Here is a 23,656-nt window from a genome sequence, read left to right on the forward strand (position 1 = left end):
TGTGTCAATCAACACAAGTCCTTACACTGGATACCAACTGGCCTAGATGACTCTTTTATTTTTGACGATGACTTCCTACCAAGTTGTCAAAGTAGCGCATCTTGGGTTGACAGGAAAGGGGGAATTACCGACATCTACAGGCTAAAATAATGTGTTTTTCCATGGCTTTTCAGGATGAAGATTAGACATACACAAAAACGAGAAAAAAAGAAATACTGGAGTGGAGTTGAGTGTTCAAACTTTTTAGACACGTTTGAAGGACCATGGCCAAGACTTTTAATGTTGTTAAAATTATGTTATAAATCATGTCATAATACCTTTAAGCCATTCTGGGGGGGACCCCTTTTGGTGTTTAAAGCATTATGATATACTTTAGCTATTGAAAAATAGCAGATCTACAAGTTGACGAGCTTGTAGATCTGCTATTTACTTTTATCTTGAAAATGTGTCGCAAATCATTGAATATATATCACAGAGAGGGTGGGGGGGGGGTCCCTGGAACAACATATTTTCAGATGGGTGTCGACGGCCAATTTCATATAATTATTGGGGTCCTTGAATGAAAATGAAATAGTGTGAGAACATAGAAATCAGAAAACTGTCATGATTTAGAAGATATTCTGCAGAATCGAGCACAGGTCTAAATGGGTGAATTCCCTTCCAAATCCCACAGCTTTCACATTTCAGTAGTCTGTTGAATGTTTCATATGATCAAAATGCTAATTCCACTACTTTACAAGGCACTTTGCCTGTATTTACAACACAACGTTACTAGTGAATTCCATTGAAAATTTCACAACCTTCACAAACCACAGATGATTTATGTCATTCAGTTTTCCTTTTTTGTGCACAGAACTGCTCAGGGACATGCACACATAGACGTCAAACGGGGCTTGAGTCCCTGCCCTTTTACCCGTCTGTAAAATGACTGTAGCATGCAACGCAGCATTTACTATGGTGAAAGAAATTAAAATGTCACTCCTTTCCATGCCATGCCGGAAGGCAGCATTCAGGAGAATTGCTTTTTTTCCCGAAATCTCTTGAACTTGAACGCAGCATTTTGCATTGAACACATTTGTTTAGAAATCCATGTCTTTGCACCGCATCTCCACTAGCTAAAGAGTGCTGGTTGCGCCCCGAAAATAGCTGATCTACAAGCGCCGACGCGTTGTGAGCTTGTAAATCTGCTATTTTCGCTATTTTTGTCTACAAATGCCCTCTTACGGGATATCAGCCCCTGCCTCTCTAACACACACTGCACACACACACAAAAATGACAATGTCAGTAACTTGGAGTCAGAGAGACACAGCTTCCAAACCCCACACACACCTTTTACACATGCATGCACGTGCACACTCACAATGTGTGTAATTTAGTTTTTCTTCTCATATGCAAAATCAACATTATGAGTATAATTTAAATTTATCTGGCATTTTCCCCTGTATCATCAACCCACACATAACTGTAGTTACTGGCCAATGATATGGAGAGAGAGGAAAGCTCAAATTCCATTCCAAATCCTCTCGCACGCACGCACGCATGCACGCACGCATGCACGCGAGCACGCGCGCACACACACACACACACACACACACACACACACACACTGATAATTGATATAATTTAGGGGGAACATTTTACTTTGGGTAGCACATTATACATTAAATCCTCAGGCTAACATCCCTGCTGCTGGGTACATATCACTCCATTGAAATAGAATCCAGAACAACAACGGTAGCGCTACGGCGCGGCTCAGTTCCTGTTGTGATAGCTTGCAATAATAATATCTTTACCATATGGCGGTTTTACACTACGGAGTATAGAGACATGTACAGTATCTAGGGCGCTCAATGCCTATATAGCAGAAACTGCTGCTAACTGCAAATGATTGACTGATCCCTAAAGGAGCCCAACGTTCAAAAACAATCTGTATCATATCAGTGATAACTCTTTACCACGTCTCGATGCATGAGGTTGTCAGGCTTCAGGACTGCAACCTCCGATATGTCATGTGAGTCAGTCTCACCGCTTGCGGTTTCGTTTTGGAGTCCGTACAGAGACACGAGTGGTACCAGCGCACTTCCCCACTGCTGTACTACTGTAATCCTTTTATACCCCCCCCCCCTTCTCTCTCTTTCCCATCTCCCTTACATTGCGATTCCCATCCGCTTCCTCAGTGTTCTTCAGTGGAATGTTAGAATTGCTATTATGGTTAAACTGTCAAATCAGACAACCTTTTATTTAATCTCCTTTTATCCCCCGTTTCCTTCTCTCCCACTTCACTAGTAAACAGGTCAGTTGGCGTATTTCTAATTCCTCGTCTATGACTATATCATCACTCCATTCTGTCCCTCTCTCTTCTGTGCCTCAATGGACAACGTAATAGTACCTGATATTAGTGATGGGAGATTAATCGGCAAACACATCGGTATCGGCCGATTCTAGTAGATTAATCGGCATCGGTTTGATTAATCAATTGGACCGATTAATTTATCGCTCCGATTGTCTTGACAGATAAACAAGACAAAAGTAACAGCTTGAACCGATCTACAAGCTCAAAATATTAAATATAAGGTATTTAAATTCAATCTGACTTGCCTATAAGCCTGCAGTGTAGATACCCTGTTACATGTATTGTTCAGAATGGACAAAATTTGTATAACTTTTTAATACAGAATGAGATTATAATGACATCGGTAATATCGGTTATCGGCCATAATGGCAATTAATTATATCGGATATCGATATCGGCCAAAATGTCTCATCGGCACATCCCTACCTCAGATATCACCATAGAATGTACTGTACATATTTTACACATACAGTATTAGACGGGCCCCATTTTGCAACACTCCTTATCCCTAAACTTATTTATTTAAACTTATTTTATTTTTCTATTTTGAAAAACATAAAAAAATAGTTCAAGTAGCCGAACTACATCAACACATTGTGAGCTTGTAGATCGGCTATTTGAACTATTTAAAAGGTTTTTCAAAATCGTAAAAAATTAAAAAGGCAAATACGTTTAGGGATAATAAGGGGTGAGATATAGCCCTTTCCATTGTTACTCTTCTCCCTCCTCATTTCCTCTGCCTGTCTTCTCTCCCTCCTACTCCAGTGTCCCAGTAAGATCACCAACCAGCCGGGCAGTGAGTTCGGCAGTACCAAGGACTTCCCTGACGCCGTTCTCCAGTTCGCACGGAGCCACCCGCTGATGTGGCGGCCGGTGTTCCCGGCGCTGCGTCAGCCACTGCTGGTGAAGGCCAACGTCCCCTACCGGCTCACGCAGATTGTAGTGGACCGCGTGGAGGCAGAGGACGGACAGTATGACATCATGTTCATCGGCACAGGTGTGTGTGTGTGTGTGTGTGTGTACACGTCCTCGCAATCCATCGGTTGGATTAGCTATGACGGCTCCACACGTCCTACGATCTAAATGGGTTAACGATAATACTAAATGATAAATACTAATAATAATAAAAAATAAAGACAATAGGTTTCTGCTTTAATCAAATAATTGCTGTTTCTTTCCTGTCTCAGATGTTGGGACAGTGCTGAAGGCCATCGCCATACGCAGTGGCAACAGTCTGGAGACTGAGGAAGTGACCCTAGAAGAACTACAGGTCTTCAAGGTAGACGCACTGTTTTTAACTCCTCTTATCTCTCTTAAACCTCCCTTCTTCTATCCAGGTGCATGGTGCACCTCGGCACGCATTAAGCCCTAAAGGTTACTGAATGTTTCCAGATAATCTATACATGGTGCATGAGTTTCAGAGGAAAGGTTCTGAGACCGTCCTTCCGAAGCTCGGAATAATGTCAATTTGGAGTTATATCACCTCTCTTTCAGAAGACAAATGTGGACATGGGAAGGGGTATGGGCCGTGCTTTATTCTCAGGTGAAACGTGACAGCCGGCATGATCGGCATCTCCCATTGTGTATGAGAGACGGTTCACTACACATGTGTTTTTCTACAACCCCCCTCCCCCCAAAAAATACAAACTCTCTTAGTAATCTTATTATCTTATTCTTCTGATAAAGTTCCACTGCAGTGCGCTTGAATTAAACCCCAGACACAATATATTTAATCAGTTCTTCATTATGCGAGTGTCCTTTATGTTCCAACTCATTATGCGACCTTTCGCTTTGATGACTTATTTCTCTGATGAAAAGTGTTCTTTTCACACAGGCTGAATAACGTTGTTTTCTCTCATGCAGGTGCCCACCCCCATCACATCCATGGACATCTCAGTTAAAAGGGTGAGTCAGCGTGACTTAATTCATTTTAAACTGCAATTATTAGCTCTTTCTTTTAAACTTTGGTTGTGTGTGAGACAGTTAATGTGTTTTTCCAATTCCAATTCCTGCAATTTAGAATATTGGTACATCAAGTTATTGAAACATATCGTTAAATAAATAATATAGAATATTAATAATGTCAATAACGTTAATAATGTCACCCTCCTGCTCTCTCGTCCAGCAAGCTGTGTTTGTGGGTTCACCAGTGGGCGTGGCCCAGGTGAGACTCCATCGTTGTGAGACGTACGGTAAGGCCTGCGCCGAGTGCTGCCTGGCCAGAGATCCATACTGCGCCTGGGACGGCGCCTCCTGCACTCGCTACCTGCCCAACAGCAAACGCCGCTACCGCAGGCAGGACATCAGACATGGCAACCCCGTGCTGCAGTGTGTGGACCAGAACCTGAGTGGTGAGTGGAATTGTTTTGATTGATTGATAATTTAATTTTATTAGACAATAAAATGCATCCAGTACAGGGTACAGTCAAGCACAGCATTGGTCCAAAAGAACAGCACCGAAGAAAGACCTTGCAGTGGTCTTGTTTCCATTCGGGTCCCATGCACTCATTCACAACAGTGACAACAAACAATTAAGATATCTCAAACACATTAAATCCACATTTACAGGTTGGAATAGAAATAAATTGAAAGGGGGGGGGGGATAAAGAGGTGTGGCAAAATTGTAAAAAGAAAATAATCTTTGAAGCACCAATTATCAGAATATTCTCTTCCTTGTCAGTCAGTTTTACTCCATGTTGAGGAATATGGTAGCACGATATAAACTGTCGCAAACTAGATTCCTTGTTCAAATTTCAACTGTGCATGTACAGTATCTTGTCTTCCTCCTACAGTATTTCCCCCAACATATATTTATAGTATGTATAGCCTGTATGAGTGTGTCTTATGTTTAGTATTGTATACTGTAGCGTGCGTGCGTGAAGTCGTTTCCGTCTGTCTGCTGCGCCAGACCATCTGTCCTTATCTTATCTGTTAGGATGAAAGACTATCTGAGTTTATGTGTGCCGTCAGGTTTGTGTACAGCAGCCTATACATCTGTGTCTCTGTCAGACGCTGCGTGAGCTGATGTGTACGGAAAAGCAAGTCCTAAACAACCTGTGTGTGTGTTTATGTAGTGCACACACAGAGCATGAGTACATTATACAACGTCTTGTAGATAAGATCTTGTTTGCATGCTGGTATCTTCTAGGTGGCATTAATGTAAAGACGAGCAACGTTGCTAACATGCTTTTTCAGATTATTGATGTACGTACTGTACTGTACAGGCTGAGACTGTACATGGACACTTGCTTTCATAGGTGTTCTTTCCCAAGCTCTTTCTTGCTTTTTCAGAAGCACGCACGCACGCACGCACGCACGCACGCACGCACGCACGCACGCACGCACGCACGCACGCACGCACGCACGCACAGAGGCAGACAGACCCAGCTGTACACACAAGAAAGGCCTCTTTGAAGAGATGCCACTTTGTCAAGTAATGGAATTTGGGTCGTATTTATGGAGAGCCTTCGTTGAACCAAGACAACCCTGGACGGGGGGGGGGGGGGGGGGGGGGGAGAGAGAGAGAGAGAGAGAGGGAGAGAGGGAGAGAGGGAGATTGATGGACTCAAGCATGACACCATGTCAGTATGTCTGACATGGTGTGAAATGAAATAAGAGCAAAGAGACAGAAATACAGACGAGGGGCTGAAGGGGTCTGACATCAGGGAGGTGCTCAGGAACATGTTCCCTGGCTGAGGTAAGATTACAAAAAAAGAGAGAGAAACACTCAAGAGAAGTCAGTTTGGATGTGATGTCCACGGGCATGATGGGAGTTGGCACCTGCTGTAATGAAAACACAAACCAGACCGAAATGTAGAAACATGTTCACCAGAGAGAGAGAGAGAGAGAGAGAGGGAGGGAGAGAGAGAGAGGGAGAGGGTGAGAGTGAAGGGGAGAGGGTGAGAGGGAGAGAGAGAGAGAGATGGGCGGGCAGAAAGGTGAGAACAGGAGAGAGTAGGAAGAGTGTATGAAGACAAGACAGATGAAGTGGAGCTGAAATGAGGAGGAGGTGACGAAGCGGGCCAGAGAGGAACAGATGGGGGGGTAAGTGTAGTGGGCAGAGGTCTGTTTGCTCACCTGAGCGTATACATGTAGGGGTTGAGCAGCGGTGATGAAAGGTGTCCCTGCATGGCTGTCAGCTATAGCCTATAGAGGTCCATACATTTACCCCTATAGGCCTATAGAGGCCCACTCAGACGGAAAATCACACGGAATTTGGAGTGTATTGTCCAGTCTCAGTACACATTTTATATAGAGCAGTGGTTCCCAAAGTGGGGTCTGGGGACCCCAGGGGTCCTTGAGGGAGTTCCAGGGGGTCCCCAGCTAAATGATAGTTTGTAACCAAATGGACACGGGTCCATCTTTATCGTTCTTGTTGTGGCTTGCCCTTGAGAAAGAAAGACAGAGAGACAAGAGAGCATGCAGTAAAAGGAAAATTATCCAAATTCGTTTTTCTCTTTAATAATTCTCTCTCCCTCTCTGTCTCCCTTTCTATTCTGCGCTCTCTCTCCTTCCGTTTTTCTTTAATGCCCTCCATGTCTCCAACTTGTGTTTCCTTTGTACCACATTGCTGTCAACTATAACTGTTATTCCCCCCCCCCCCATCCCCCCCAGTAGAGGACCTGGACGTGGTGGAGGACAGGGTGGTTTACGGGACGGAGAACAACAGCACCTTCTTGGAGTGCAACCCTCGCTCTCCGCAGGCCACCGTCAGCTGGCTCGTCCAGCGAGAAGACCGCAAGGAGGAGGTGAGCTGGATAAAGAGGGAATGGAAGGATGGAGGGAGAGAGAGGGAGTAGGCCGGGTCCATTAAACAGTGGTCTTTTGTTATCAGAGGATTGCCCTGTGAAACATCAGCAAGGGAAAGAAAAGGACAGAGAAAGGGATCATAGTATAGCGGAGAGTAAAATAAAAGCAGGCGGTGTAGACAGAGGACCAGCCACAGTAAACAAGTCCCTCGTGACCACAGAGAGCCTGGTCTTGTCCAATGAATCCATTCAAGTATGATTGATGTTATGAATGAGGGATGGAGCGGGAGATGAAAGGAGGGTACAGTAACATGAGACAAAGAGTGAATTATTAGAGATATGTTTCTGATTACCGTAGAATGCTTTACACTACACAGACTGTAGCATTTGTTTTGTCTGTTGAGACAAACAGGGTCAGATGCAGGGCTGCGGCACTAATGCACGGAACCCTAGACGTGTGTACAGTACATATAATGAATTGCATTTTTTATAGCGCTTTTCCAAGTGCTCAAAGCGCTTTACAATGGTTCATTCATTCATACATTGGGAGGTGAAGCGGCGAACAGTCGACACCAGCGTCCTCACTTCCCACATTCACACACACCAACGGTGGCAACCTCACACCGACCGACTCATTGGAGGCAATGTGGGGTTCAGTGTCTTGCTCAAGGACACTTCAACACTGTCAATTTGCAACTTATGTTGTTGTAAATCTTCCACAGTTTTTAGTCCATCACCACGAACACCTCTTACACTCCTTTTGTTTTCTACTGTATTGTTGTTGTGTTATTGGGCGTGTTCCTTGATGCACTCACTCCCACAGCTCATTTCCCACAGTGATGTGCATGAGGTTTGAATGTTTCTCTAAACCTAATCGAGTGTCGCAGTCAGCCATGTAAGTAGTGTGACATTACCACCCCTCTCAGCTTCCCTTCCAAATAAACAGCTGGCTCACACTACTGCAGACTGGCCTGCCATGTTTGTGTTGGCACAGACAGACAGAGAGGAGGTGTTCTGGGATTAGGGATGTGGAAGGTGAAGAGAGGAATGGGAGATGGGGCTAATGTGAAGAAAAGGAATAAATAGTGTGAGGGAGTGAGCGAATGAGGGGGACTTACTGACTAAAAGAGAGTTTACTGTAGGTAGACTGAAGGAGACTAGGAGAGTAATGTGTCGCGTGCCAAAGATTGCCGATCCACAAACTCAGAACACATCACCGATTGAGTATAAGTTAGGCACGAGGAGTAAAGACGTGGAATAGCGAAAGGAACTAAAGTGTGGGCGTGAAGGTCAAACAGAGAGGTGAGGAGGAAGAGGGGCAGAGAGAGAAGGAAAACATGATTTCATGGTACATTCTTACTGCTGCCACCGAGGCTGAGAAAACAGCACAGATGCTTCTATCACTCCTATCCTCACCATGTGTTCTCAATAATCATCATGACAAACCTTAGTTACACTTAACGTTTCCTTAACTTCTTCCAAGTGTTCAACTTTTACTAACTACTTTGTTACAATAATAATAATACACCAGACAATGCATGATTTTTCTCTTTGATAAGAAGATTTCTCCCATCATGCCTCCCTTCCTCGCATGATCATCCAGGAAGTGTGTCTGAGATCTATAATGTCTCTTACCTTTGCCAAACATAGAAGATCTACAAGCTCACAGCATCTGCATTAGCTATTTTGGCTATATCAGGCGTTATTGTGGATTACCATGTCCGTTGAAGTGTGACGATTCCACTGAGGCTGCTCTTTGTGCTACTCGCTCTGTATAACAGTTTAATATGAACGTACTCTGCATGTTTCACCGCTCTGTCCACTATCCTTTTACCTCCAATAATATGCTTGATATGTCGATTATTGCCAGAGGAATCCCAAATGAAATCTACACAAATATACTACTAAAACCTAATTTGAAAACTGCGAGACCAACCGATCAACTTGTATCCTCTCCGCTCCCTGCATCCCCCCCCCCCCCCACCATGCATATACCCAACTCACTTCCGTCCGCCCCATGCAGGTGAAGCTGGACGAGCGCGTGATGCGCACCGAGCACGGCCTCCTCTTCCGACGCCTCTTCCGGCAGGACGAGGGCACGTACATCTGCCGCTCGCGGGAGCACGGCTTCACCCAGACCCTGACACGCCTCACCCTCGAGGTGCTCCAGGCGGAGGCGGTGGGCGAGCTCCTGGCTCGGTCCGGCGGCGAGGACGCGGCCCTGGGGGGACACCACGACAACTTCAAGGAGCGGTCGGCGGCGGGGGGCGGCGGTCTCGTCCGGACGTGGCTGCCCTGCAGCGCGTACGGCAGGGTTGTCGGGGGAGGGGTCTCTGCGGGCCAGTCGCGCTCCTGGTTCAAGGACATCATGCAGCTCATCGGCCCGTCCAACCTGCCCCACGTGGAGGAGTACTGCGAGAGGATGTGGTGCAACGACAAGCTGCGGAGGAAGCACAAGAGCATGATGGAGAAGTACCGGCAGGCGCAGGACAGCGCCAGGAAGGCCCGAAGCAAGAGCTCTGGGGAGCGCAACCGGACGCCGCGGGACCTCGGCGCACGGGCAGAATAACCCGAGAGGGACCGTAACGGAGGAGGAGGAGGAGGAGGAGGAGAGGATGGGAGGAGATATATAGATGACAGTGTGTTCGCAAATTGTGAATGATTTCTTGAGGAAAGGGCCGTCACCAGGAGTAACCCATGGACATCGCTGTGGCACTTGTTGGCTCTGTGTGGTTTTGCTAAGATGTAGCCCTTATAACCAGTTTGATCTTCGGATTATGTTCACTAGATTTCTGTATCGTTGTTTTGTACAGTTTTCTCCATGCTGTCGTGCAGTTGCTATAGATCGCTTCTCTACAGTAGATGTTCAACTGGAGATGAATAGCAGTTAATCACGTTGAGAGACTACAAATGAGACTGCTACAGACTTGTTAATATGATGAAGAGGAGGAGGAGGAGGAGGAGGAGGAGGAGGAAGAGGAAGAAGAGGAAAAGAAAGAGATAGAGACTCAAAGCAAAAACCAGCATAGATGGATGTACCTATCCTGGCCTTGCTAAGGACTGCCTCTGACACCTTTGCATTGGATTTCTGCTGTTATAAATCATTTCTAAGACACACTTTTCTTACTTGTGTGACAATCTGGCACTGCAGCAGAGTTCTTCTTGTACAGTCTGTTATCTCACTACGGTATATGCCAACGTTTGCAACTTTGCATCATCTGGATTCTTCAGCCCAGCTGTGGACCCTCCTATCACTATCGTAAACAAATACATCTGTACCCACCCAGTACAATCCTGAGTGTGGAAATGGAGCCAAATTGATGCGTCCATTTGGTTTCACTTTGTAAACGTAGTTAAACACATGATTTTATTGTATAGATCAGGTTGCATTGTGTATAACTGTGGACTATTACAATTTATGTGCATTCCCTTCGCTAACTTGGGACAAATGCTCCACTTAACAAGTCACTGGATGGATTCACTTTCTTCACACCCTGTCCCATGATCCAGGGCCATTTCCCTGCACTTGGCTTGGCATTGTTACAAAACAGTCATGCGCTATTTAAGCTGGATGGGTTTCCTTTCGCAAGACAGCAGGAATGACACGACCAGATCTATTTCAATCTGATTTAGACACCTGACATATTGACATAGGCCTACCGTAAATTCATGGAGTCTCAGACATACGTATGTGCAATCAACGCAGCATGCATGAAGCTATTAAAAACTAAAACTAAAATACATGGACAAACACACGTTTTCTGTACTGTACCACACACTCCCATTAAAGAGAACCCATAACACATTGCTTGACTTGCTTAAACTGGAAATTGCCACAAGACAATTGTTGAAGGTTCAACATAATAATGGTCTAAAACTTCAGGTCAGTGGGTTCAAGGGTGAGGTTTTCCTCTTAGAGAAATGGCTAGAGAAAAAAAGCTCCCCAACAGAATCTTTTATATTGGTTGGACTTCATGAATGTTCAGTCGCCAATTTTGACTTATTTGGAGACCTGTAGCCACCACAATGTTTCTTGTTTTTCTAAACCAGTGGTAAACCTCACATTTTCTTTAAAATGTTGCTGTGACTAGGATTCTTTCTTTCTTTCTTTCTTTCTTTCTTTCTTTCTTTCTTTCTCTCTCTTTTTGTAGTAATCAATATTGAAACCTGGGGATATCAACACTGATCGCTAGCCAAGATAGAGCTAATGTTGGCTTTTGTTGGATTGAAAAAAGGGAATGTGCGCCGCTAAAATGAAATATCAATTTAAGTTATATATTACAAAAGTGACTCATGTTCAACATCTGTTAACCTCACCCTATGCCTCTTTAGCCTGGCTAGTAAACTCTGATTCCCACAGTTCCTTTATGTTTTGTAGTCCACTCCACTGACACCAGAAAGAACAATAGAATGGGTCAAATGTAATGGCCCACCGTTCTGGTCTGCATGCTCTGTAAACACTGGTCCTAAAACGGTTCATGGTTTTAAACACGGCATTATCCAGGTCTTTTATTGTCTTAGGAGGTTAAAATATAACTTTTAACAGTGACTGAAACCTCAAGGATAATTTCTTCGAAAGTTATAAGGCAGAAGGAGAATCGTGTGGTATTTTAATGAGGGGTGTAATCTTTCAGTAAACTCAACGTAAATCCTCAGTGTGACTTAAACATTTTACTTAATAAACAAACAAACAACATTAGGTGTATTATATCTCTTCTTTCGGGAGGAAACCTCATAACTCTAAAATGTTAATTTTTCAGGAAATGAAAAATATACGTTTTTAAGGAAATGAATAAACCCTTATCTTTTTTAAACAATGCAATACTGCCTCACCAAAGTTGGTGTTGTATAACCTTAGATACTGTCAATTACTTGCATGAGAAGGAGAGAGGTGGTGGAGTTAGCTGTTTTAGCAGACAGTTTGAGGGTCCAATGGAGTTGAGGTTTTGTAAAAAAAAATGTATTTACTACTTTCCATTGGTTCAATATTTTCGAAACAACACACAGACGTAAAGGGTGTTCAATAGCACTGATTTATGGAATAAAATGAAAAAACCCTCAAAAATGGAGTTACGAGGTTTCCTCCGGACAGCAACGATCATGGAAAGCGTAAAGATACATTTGACCCAAATTGAGGACACACAAGCTGAATGAGGATGTTGAAGTCATTGCTTGCAGTAATGTTGAGTCTATGAAGAAAGAGGCTGTGTGGGGAGAGGTTTAAACAGGAGGATATACTGTAGGTCAGGATACGTTATGTTGGCTGTCTGGTAAGAATCATCCATTTAGAGCTTAATTGGTCTAGAATAGAGGTTATCCCTACGGATAACGCCTTGCTTTTATAAACAATTAAATCTGTATATGGATGGAATAAATCTGATTATGGGATACTCTGTGTTTCAGGAAGCCAAGGTTAAACTAATGAACTCATTTGACCTCTCGGCGACCTTCGTGGCGTGCGACTCGGTTCAAGCCTAACCTAACCCTAACCCTCTGGGCTTGGAGGGGAAAAGTGTTGTTTTTGTCGACTAAAACTAAGACGAAAAATGTTCGTCGACTACCTTTTTTCACTGATGAAAACTAAGCTATGATGACTAAAACTAAGACTAAATGTATTGACAATTTCATCAACAGATAAAAACTAGACTATAATGTTAGGATGGGATTAGTGGACAAGAGATCCAGTATAAGTAAAAGACACTAGTCATTTTACACTTGGTTGCATGCTGAAAATAGCCGATCTACAAGCTCATTACGACGGCATCAAGGCCCGCCAAAATACATTTTAGTCGACTAAATCAACTGTAGATTTAGTCGACTAAAATATTATGACATTTAGTCCAGGTGACTAAAATGTGACTAAATGAAAACTATTCTAGAGTCTATGACTAAAACTAAAATCAAAATCTGCTGCCAAAAACAACACTGAAGGGAAAAAGCAGTCCAACGACAAAATAATTGAGGTTTTCTAAATGCCAAAACTGCCACAAAACATTACTGGATATGGATATTCATTATGCAGTATATATCGCACAATCCAACTTGGTGAAGGTTGAAATGTGGAAGAAGTACTTTATTTTTTTATTATTATTTTTTGTACAATGGTGACAGCATGGTTAACCACATCGTGTATACAGTAGCTCGCACAGAGTTTATTTTTCCTAGTTTAGAGGCCAATGGGAGTGATTATCGGACCCCTAATTCCACTGTTTTCTCAAAAAATATTGTTTCTGATCTCTATCTAGAATGAAAGAGTGACAGACCGACAGAAGCAGAGAGAGAGAGAGAGAGACGAAAGAGTCGTTTGACATCTGTGACAGGATTAGTGTTCATAATTTTAACATTACTCCTGTTTGTGATTACTTCATTTCATTGGCAGTTGCTCAGGTACTTCATAAAGATGTGAGCTACTTCTCAAGTAATAAGATTCAGTAATAAAAGACTGTTTTGTTTTGTTTAATTTGTATTTTATTTTACGTAGCACTAAAGGGTATCCGACTGGCTCCTATATAGAAGCTTGAGCTATTGAAGATGTACTTGCCCCTTTCTAGCTATTTTTGGTAACAAAACAATTACCATAAATTTCCATATCCATGGTGTAGTCAAGTGTGTAAACCCTGCTGTCTTTGGTCAGCAGCATGTCCTGAAACAAAGGGTGTATGCTACAGAAGTCACACTTAAGTATGAGATGTGTTGTGTTTAATGCCGTACACAAGTAACTTAGAAACCACAGGTAAAATGTTTGTTGTATACTGTCTGTATACCAATAGAAGAAGTCCCAGTGTTGGCATGCATGCTGCACTATTGCTCTACCCACCTCGGCTCCCAAGGTGCAGGATTTGGACAATCCTGTAATTTAACGCTGGATGGCCGCCGCAGTGATGGGGATTCCCCGTGCTACACATACCCAGATTACCCACCGTACAGACATTATGAATACTAACTTCTAACCTGGTGTGCTACACATGGATACCCAGAGTACCCACCGTACAGACATTATGAATACTAACTTCTAACCTGGTGTGAGTGTCAGTGATCATAGTGAACATAGTATGCTTAATTTATACATCATCGCACAGGACGGTAATTTTGTGCACGAGGCTCCGTTGTCGCGTCTTAAGTATAAATCAGGCGTCACCGTTGTGGGCATGGAAGGGTTATTCCTTCTGCAATGACCGCAAGTCACTGTAGGTGATTTCCATGTATTCTGAGTCTGTAAAAACACCTGGTTGTTGTTACTGTTTCACAAGGACTCTGGTAATGGATCGTGTCTGGCACAGCTCGGCCAAGAGGATTTTCTCCAAAAGCACAAACTCCACCCTTCTGTCACTTGAGGGATCCTAAATCAAACACTCCCTAATGTTCCAGGTGCATAAATATGGCTGCCTCCTGGTCTGTCAGGGCAGGCCCGATTCACTTCCCGGCCAAAGCTGCAAAACTATAAAGAAACATACTAAGAAAAGAAAGAAATCACAGTTATACCTTTGGAAATTGATCATGAAATTGCATTTCAACAATTGAGTTTGGCTGTCTGACTCTTAAAAGTTACGATCAAGGTGGCATTCGATTTATAGTCGATGTATTTCTCATCTCCGGGGTTCCTTAGCTTGGCCAAAACGTAACAACAACCATCTCAGACATCCTTTCCAACGCCATGTTCTAATTGTGACCCCTTGTCCTTTACATTAAATTCTTCCAGATCGGATTTTGACATTTTGGACCTATCCATTAATTCTGGGCTATTGTGAAATTTGGTTCTTTGAGCAGTAACTTTGTGAACTGTCGTATATTAAACTGTTCATTAAGTGTCTGGTTGGTTGGAGGGTCAGGGTGTATGAGGAGTGTCCTTTGGTTCAACAGAAAGAAGCGAATAATTTAAATTGTTGCTGTATTTATATCGTATTTAAGTATGCATGCTGTGTACGTGTATGCTATTTAACAAGATTAAAATTAACAGTTGTGTTTTCTGACATAGAAGAGATTTGAGACTGTTTTTCTCACTGTTGGTCTTTTGTGCTGAGTAGGGAGTTGATTGAGATGGGAGGCTCCTTTTTGTTTACTTCTTTTGCATGTGCAAATGACTGCATGTATCTGTACTGTGTGTGTGTGTGCGTGCGTGCGTGTGTGTGCCTGTGCGTGCGTGCGTGCGTGTACTGTAATGTATGCACTATGCACTGTAGTGTATGCATGCGTAAAAAGAGAGATGAAGAGAGCAGATGGGAAGATACTTTCTATTGGAATAGTGTCTTCTCTCTCCTCTGTGTTTTCTCTGTTGCTGTCTCTGGAACTCACTGATGAACCCAGCCCAAATCCATTTAAACAGCATCACTGTGTCTGCCTCTGTGTGTGTGCGTTCGTTTGTGCGCATGTGCGTGCGTCTGCATGCGTGTGTGTGTTCAGGGGGATCTGTGGACAAGATGTTGGTATGATACTATTCCCGGCTGATGCTGTTGGCCCCTCTACAAATGTGAGACTAAGTGGTGCTGCACACGCACACACGCGTACACACATGCACACACAAACACACTGTCATGACCTCCACCCGCAGCCACAGACCCATACAGCAACTTATTTTTTTTTAAACATTTCTATGAGATAGTGTTTAAAAGGATCGAATGTCTGATTGGATGACTTTTAGCTTATACTCTTTAGACAGTTCACAACGGCTTTAGTTTTCTATGTGATTAAAAGCTCTGGCAGCACACATCTAATGGCACCGGTGACATAAACACACTGTCTGCAGCCGTGCCCAGAAATGGACCATTCCTTCTTAATATACATCGAAAAAAGACACGCTCTATTTAACAACAAATCAACAAAACACACACACCACCTGCAATGAAGGAACCTGCAGGCTTTTGAAACAGAACCACTCATTTCCTCACTGTTGGCTTTTTGACCTCTACTGCTGATTATGTATGCGTGCGTGTGTGTGAGTGCACTTATGTTATTATCCACACCACATGGGGACAAAATGTCCTCTCAAGAATAGTTAAACCTGAGGGAAATGGCAATTTTCATGGCTAAAAAAGGTTTTGGGGGGCTACAGTTACAATTCGTGAAAGATTCTGGCTGGGGTCCGGGTTAGGACTGTACAAGGCATTAGGCTTGGGGTTTCAGTTAAGGGTTAAAGATGGCAAAAAAAATAATGAGCGTGTGTGTGTGTGCGTGTGTGTGTGTGTGTGTGCGTGTGCGTGTGCGTGCGACAAGTGTCAAGGAAGGAAAAAAAGGGTATGCAGGGAGTGCATACACTTTTTTTCCTTCCTTCTGTGCGAGTGTATGAGGGAGAGAGAGGGTGTGCGACGCACGTGCGCACACACACACACACACACACACACTTGCGCACGTGCTTCCATGTGGCAAGCCTTCCTTCCCCTCATCGTAGAGTGTGTCCATGCGTATGATTGTAGGGTAATTGGCCTGTAACATTATGTGGAAAGGCTCAGGAACAATGGCTGCTTGTCACTCCAGCAAACGTCTCCCAAAGCCAAAACCTCCTGCCCAACCCACTAAAGACTAAACGACTTCACACACACCCTAGACAATTACTACACACACACACTCGAGAATGCATACACATTTGTAGATATACGCGCACATGCATACATACCTAATGATTTCCAGTGTTGGGAAAGTTCACTTTTTTAGTTCAGTTCATAATTCAACATTTTGAACTAAAGTTCATGGTTCCAAAAAATGTAAATGTTCGTTCCACATTGTTATTAACCACATTATTAACCGCAGACTTAATTCCTATTGGGAATGAAGTCCAAACCTAAAAAAAAAGAAAAAACGTTGGAATTAATAAATTACAGCTTCTACAATATCTCTTACCATTATCCCAATTAATTCCTTATTATATTTTCATTTTTACATAAAAGCTCCCAACGTTTGTATGGACAAAGGTATTGGAAGCTATTTTCCGTGGAACATGTTTAATCGTGTTGTTTAATCAACAACACGTTTACCTCCTGAGGAGCCTCCTCAGTGTTTGGATCGGGACATGTTGCTGTCTGTCTGTCTGCGTGACTGGCTACATCATCATGCAGTTAGATATGCGCGCTGCGCGCTCCAGTGAAATTGTACGGCTGAGAAAGATTAGTTAATTTGTGTCGGATAAGGGCTTATTGGTGGGTTTTCCGCTAGATATACACACACACTCACACACACACACACACACACACACAAACACACACACAGGGATAAAAACCGCATAACCCTTAATCCCTCCTGTTAGACACGCAGTAGTGGGTGATGGTTAATTCAGGCCTGTTTAGGGTGTGTTTTAGCGGGGGTTTCGTCTGGAAGGCTCTATGGAAACATTCACTCTTGAACGAAGTTGAACGTGAGAAAGTGACGTTAACACACACGCCAGAAATGACCGCGTTCACAATGACGTTCGTCAAGTAGAAATACAGTAGGCCCTACGTTCTGTTCACGTTCACCCAAAATATGAACGCGTTCGTGAACGATCGTTCTTTGAACGCCACTGATGATTTCATTGACATTTATAGATGCAAAGACATACAGTACATATAGATGCATTGGATGGCTCATAACATGCATTGCTTGAGCTTCACAAAACTCTTTCTCGCTCAGTCTGTCATATATACACACACGCTCATAAACACTGGCTTCAGTAAAAGCATACTGTATAAAGCCAACAGTGACCTCAGTCTCCACAGTGTAAAGGGCCTTACAGTGGCTGCAGTGTTTAGACTGTCAAAGTATAGACATTTAGCGTGGCCCAGACCTATAGAACCCAATTATAAGATCAGCCATAGCAGTTAGACTCAGTGGAACCAAATAACATGGACCCCTGTTACTCATGCACAGGAAACTGGATGCACACACACACAGTCACACAGTCACACACACACACACACACACACACACACACACACACACACACACACACACAGTCACACACAGTCACACACACACAGGGAGATTTAAACTGCATAACCCTTAATCCCTCCTGTTAGACACGCAGTAGGGGGTGATGGGTAATTCAGCTGTTGGAGAGATTTACTGCACTTACTTTTCTGTGACTGATGTGTGTCTCACTGATGGTTCACACTGACACTGGTAATCTAAAACTGAAGTGAACCTGCAGAGCTATTAAAGCTCATATAACTCCAACTAAATTGAACATGAATTGAATGAATCTCAGCTGAAGTAAATAAAATCCTTCATGCTTCCAACTGAACGTACAGGACCGAATTGGACTAATGAAACCAGATATATACACTCAACTGAATTTACTGGAATGAACCGATCTCTGTCCCAGATAAAGTACCGCATATAACCAAGCTTAGCCAAGTTTTAAAGTGACTTTCAAATCTCTGGCTGTTGTTCTGCGATGTCTCTCTTTTTTATGTACAGGTTTAAATTAGTAGTTCATGTCTCCGCCCAAGCACTGCAGGTCCCATAACCGCCGTGCACTGGATACGGAACTCAACAGGGTACAGCGTGCGTACGTGCGTGCGTGCGTGCGTGCGTGCGTGCGTGCGTGCGTGCGTGCGTGCGTGCGTGCGTGCGTGCGTGCGTGCGTGTGTGTGTGCGTGGTGTGTGCGTGCGTGGTATAGTCACACGTCGTTATGCAGCGGCAGGCTCAACAGGTGTCTGTGTTGTCTTTAGCCTGGTTTTCATCGTACTGTACGATGGTGTTAACTTACATGACAAAAATACCTTTTCTAAGGTTCAGAAAAACAATTGCAAATTGTGTTGCAGATTAAACTTTTACATAGATTTCATACATAGCTTCATGGGCTTGTTTAACAGCATCTTGTTTACGCAACATATTTTCTATTAGGCCTACAGTATGTTTGATTCATGTTAATGTGTATTTTCTGATATTTAATCACTTAATCCCCTCTATCTCTGTCCTGTTTTTCTTTTTACCTCTACATAATATCTTTGCCAAAAATAGCTGATCTACAAGCTCACAACACAAAACGCTGTACTAAGCTTGTAGATATTTTCTTTGAACGTTTCACCCAGAATAGGGATGCTAGGTTTCAAGTGGTTAATGCCAAAAAAACAAGTTCCTATCACACAAAGATTTTGCGGCTCTCCAGTAGTAACTCTGAGGACCCCCTAAGGGGCCTCTAGATAACTCTTTCTTTCAACATCATCAGCATAACATCAGAGATCCACAGGGAAGCCATGCCATAACGTATTAGATCCCATCGTGTTTATGTTCACTGTTGCTGCCTTGCATCAATTTGTCAAGAACATTTGCATGATTTCATCACCCGCATCCATCCACCCATTTCGGTTCAAACCTTTACAGTACTGAGTACTGCATGCTACTGGGTACTGTAGAGACATGACATGAGAAAATCCCACGCACTGTAACAACCCTGGCTAGCACACTGACCAGCTGGCCAGACAAACATTATACTGCTATCTCATAAACTTTAGCTCTATAAAATGTTACACGCACACACACTGGCACGCAGCCACATACACACACAACATATTCTCATGTATTTACTCTACTCTGCCGTCATTCACACATACACCACATGCATGCATAGACACACACAATCTCACAACCACATGTCCTATCAAAGCACCATTATGTAAATGCTTGTTGTATATAAACATCCATGGTTGTTCATGTTCTTTATACTTCATCATCTGATACAAGTAGGCCTATATACAGTATGTGTATGTTTATGTCAGTCACTGTATACACTTTAATTTCGACTCCAATGAACTCTAGAAAGAGATTGTAAAGAATCATAAAGAACAGTATAATCAATTTACGAACACTATGTGTGACCACATGGCTGGATGAGGTTGGGAAGAAACATTTAATGATTCTGGAAACAAGCTAAGAAGAGAACTCTCACAATGTTCATATTAATTATAACAAAGGCTTCTGAATTACAACCCCCTTGCCATCTCTCCCTTACTCTATTATGTTCTTCTCTTGACTATTATTCAGCAAATAACAGATTTAGCTACAAGCTCACAACATAAATAAATGAATAAATGAAGCATTCCATCTCTCCTTAGTTCTTCTTCTCTAGATTGTCATGTCAGCCTGACTGCAATCTGGAAACACTTCCCTGTGGGCTTTATGTGTGTAATATGTGTTTTTAGATATTGTAGTCATGACGCCATGTTAATGCCCAACATCTCTCATGAAAATGTGGTCTCACTTCCTTCCTGGACTACGAGTCACACCTCCACGCAGCCCTCCCCCCTCTCCACAAGGAGGATTAGTGCACCAAAGCATTATGGTCATTGTAGGAATTCATCAATCCAGCCAAACCCTAGTCAAACAGGTTATACTGATCCTCGTCTTCCTTACTCTCATTTTCAAGGACCCATGCGTGTGTGGGGTCCCGGAACCCCACTTTGAGAACCACAGATCTAAAACGACCCAGTGGCTATACTTCAGATAATTTCCGCTCTGCCTTACCCCTCTGTATCTGTACGCTTAGCAGCTGGACAGCCAGCCCATTATTTCCACGAGAATGAGAATGTGACACACGATATGCACCTCAACGTTCGCTTTAATATGGTTGTAAATACTCCATTATGTCTGCGGTGTTGATTTGGGACTGGGTTGGACTCGGATGTTCTGTTACCGAGAGACTACTATGGTCCTAAATGACAGATATATCAATACTGTAAAACAGGGATTACTTTGAGCCAATAGGACGTTATACTGTTCCAGCACATGACTCATTGCTCTGGGCTCTCGGTGTGTGTCCATGTCCTTGAGGGAACGCTAATGGGAATTCATTACTTTTGACTTTGACCATCAGTAGACATCAGGCTCAGGGTTCGGTATAGTAAAGTGACAACATAGTATAGACCAGTCATTCTCAACTTGTGGGCCACAATGAGCGCATTTCAAATGATATGAATGATAGTATAACATTAATATGAAAACAACATGCAAAACAAATAGAGATTTGTGGTGTTCTTTATGTAAAGCCTATAATGAAATTAGTTTTCGTTGTGATACCAATAAGTAGAAACTTAAAGTAGGCTACATTATGTTAGTTTCATTGATCCAAGCCAGAACACAGTCTATTGATTGATCATTTTCAATAAACGTGCTGTGAAAATGCACACAGTATCAGTAGGCAGTAGGCCTACTGTATGTTACGTATAGTCAGATGGGCAAACACTCAACAGAGACAAGTTGGAAAACAACTGTTACAGCCTGGCCTCCACATTTGAGACCACAACTTTACGAACATCAATAATTTGTACAGTAGAGTGATTCATTTGTACACAGAACTGATTGGTGACATGAAAAGGATGAAAGATTTGTATTTGTATTGTGGGATTGTTGTGGAAACCATTTGTCATGTCTTTAACAAACTACAATAGTATAGTGTATACAACATAGAGTGAAATATGCATAATTAATATAGGCCTACATCAGTGGGTACATGACTCATACATGGTGTTGATTTGTGAAATGAAAACATTGTCCCAGTTCTTCAGGATAGAGTGATACATAATGGGCTTTCCATTGTCTAATTGGTCTCGTCATCCAAATTACTGCAAACTAGTGTAGCAGTGTATGATACTGTACTGTGCACTACACCCTTGTTTTTTATTTTTATGGTTTGGATTTAAAAAATAAATTGTATACTGTGTGCGTTTGGCATTATTTGTGAAAAGTGACAGCCTACTTCCACAGGTCCATTCAGACTTTGACATCCATATAATATAGTGAACTCTGTCAGATTTTATCCGATTTTGTTGGTCAACCAAGGAAAGAAGCTATGTATGTTGAAATCTACACTGCATTAATATTCATACGTTGGTTTGAATGACTCATACTTGATGTATGATTTGTGAAATGAATGAATGGTTTCCAAGAGGTTGTGTTGTGAGGCTGTTCTATCATGATATTTCCTCTGCCTGATTGCACTGGTCATCTGAACCTCATGCGTGTTAATGTCCATATGTTCCCAAGGTTGAGAGATGTTCACGTAGAGGGGCCAAGCCGTGTCCGAATCATGAAGAATGCATGCCAGATGCTTGTTAGCAGTTTCTAATATGCTGTTGAGTTGTTTGGGGTTACATTATACACGTTCATCCGTCCATGCATGCGTCCGTGCATGTGTCCGTGCGTGCGTCCGTGTGTGCGTGCGTGCGTGCGTGCGTGCGTGCGTCCAAGCCAAATCTACAGTGAAATCACAAACCACTGGACCAATTAGCAACATATTTCTTGTGCACACTGCCAGTAGGCCACAGAAGTACCTTTACTCATTTTCATTCCCATATGTTAATCAAAGAGGGCTCGGATTGGGCTGAAATCAAACAAATTGTGGAGTCATTCATCATAGATGTCATCTAGACTACAGATGCCATAGACGACATTACCGGTACATGAAGTCCGAAATCCACATTGGAGACACGCCATTCCCAAGTGAATACCGAGATCCACACCTACCTATGTGACTATGAGCACCAGTATGACTATGAGTACCAGTAGGGGCGCTGTTGTGCCAGAAATAGAGAGAGAGAGATAGTGCTGCACTGTTGCCTGCTAATGAGAGAGAGAGAGGAGAGAGGGGGGGGGGGGGAGAGAGGGGAGTTGCACCACTCAGTTCACACGGGTTTGATTTTTCTTTTAATATATACAGTTACACCCACACACGCACGCATGCACACACGCACACACACACACACACACATTATATATTCTAAAGTCCCACTCACCAACACGTGCTGCAAATTCTTAAAGAATGTTTCATGGGGGAACTCGACAGAAACAGGCCCACAACTCATTATGTGTCCCAAACATACTATAGATTAAGAAACACCAGTGCTATTATGCTTCTTAAATGCAATGAGATTTGCCTCGGAAATAATTTCCCTTTAGCAGTCAGCACACTGGCTTCCATCAATCTACTTTGTTTCTGGTCGAGTAAAAGCACGTTTCCTTTCTGATTTGGGGGCCTCTCTATATATATGGCTACAATTGTTCATTCTGTGATCGTACCCACCGGAGCAGTCTGCTGAAGCCATTGATCCTGATTGGAGGCATGTAGAGGGGCGTTTTTATGTCTGGTTGCTGGAGAGTGTCAGAGTCACACTGGCTGAGTGTTAGATCACAGATCCTGGCCTGCTCTAAAGGCTCAGACAATTGGCTACGTTTACATGAAGGGTGATCATTCCGAATAAATACTTCCGAATAAAATACATCCGATGTAATGTTTTTTGCCGCGAGTTTACATGGGAAATGGTCATTCCGAATGAGTGTTTATATGGAGAAGTGATAGAAGACATGATACATGTTAATTCACGTGAAACTACGCCATCTGTTGGACACATAAAATATAGGCAGTTCATTCATTGTGACTTTCAGACGAAAGACGACACTTTGAAATCCCATCATTTCATTCCGCAGTAGTTTTGAGGCTGCTGCTTGGATAGGGACGGACATATTATGTTTACCGTCTTTTTTTCCCCACCTGCTCCCCTTCTCCGCTGGGAAGGTGATCATCTCGTTTTTATGTGTAGCCTACTTTATTATCTACAGCACGGCCAGGGCACGCAACACACTGATTA

At 43.0% G+C, this 23,656-nt stretch overlaps 1 protein-coding gene across 3 annotated transcripts in view; it reads left to right on the plus strand.

Annotated features, from left to right (window-relative positions):
- Positions 1-13,562, plus strand: part of sema3bl (sema domain, immunoglobulin domain (Ig), short basic domain, secreted, (semaphorin) 3bl) — a 98,190-nt gene extending 84,628 nt beyond the window's left edge. For 2 of the 3 annotated variants that reach the window (XM_083770167.1, XM_083770168.1), the window contains 6 exons: positions 3,120-3,351; positions 3,542-3,633; positions 4,218-4,259; positions 4,480-4,705; positions 6,969-7,102; positions 9,126-13,562. In XM_083770167.1, the coding sequence (XP_083626293.1) occupies positions 3,120-3,351; positions 3,542-3,633; positions 4,218-4,259; positions 4,480-4,705; positions 6,969-7,102; positions 9,126-9,671 (1,272 nt within the window). In that variant the 3' untranslated portion in view covers positions 9,672-13,562. The remainder of the gene's footprint in view (positions 1-3,119; positions 3,352-3,541; positions 3,634-4,217; positions 4,260-4,479; positions 4,706-6,968; positions 7,103-9,125) is intronic. The other variant, XM_083770169.1, reaches the window with a different exon arrangement.
- The last annotated feature ends 10,094 nt before the right edge of the window (positions 13,563-23,656 follow it).

The sequence above is a fragment of the Protomyctophum parallelum genome (assembly GCF_964188405.1).
Source record: "Protomyctophum parallelum genome assembly, chromosome: 7".
Classification (NCBI taxonomy): domain Eukaryota; kingdom Metazoa; phylum Chordata; class Actinopteri; order Myctophiformes; family Myctophidae; genus Protomyctophum; species Protomyctophum parallelum.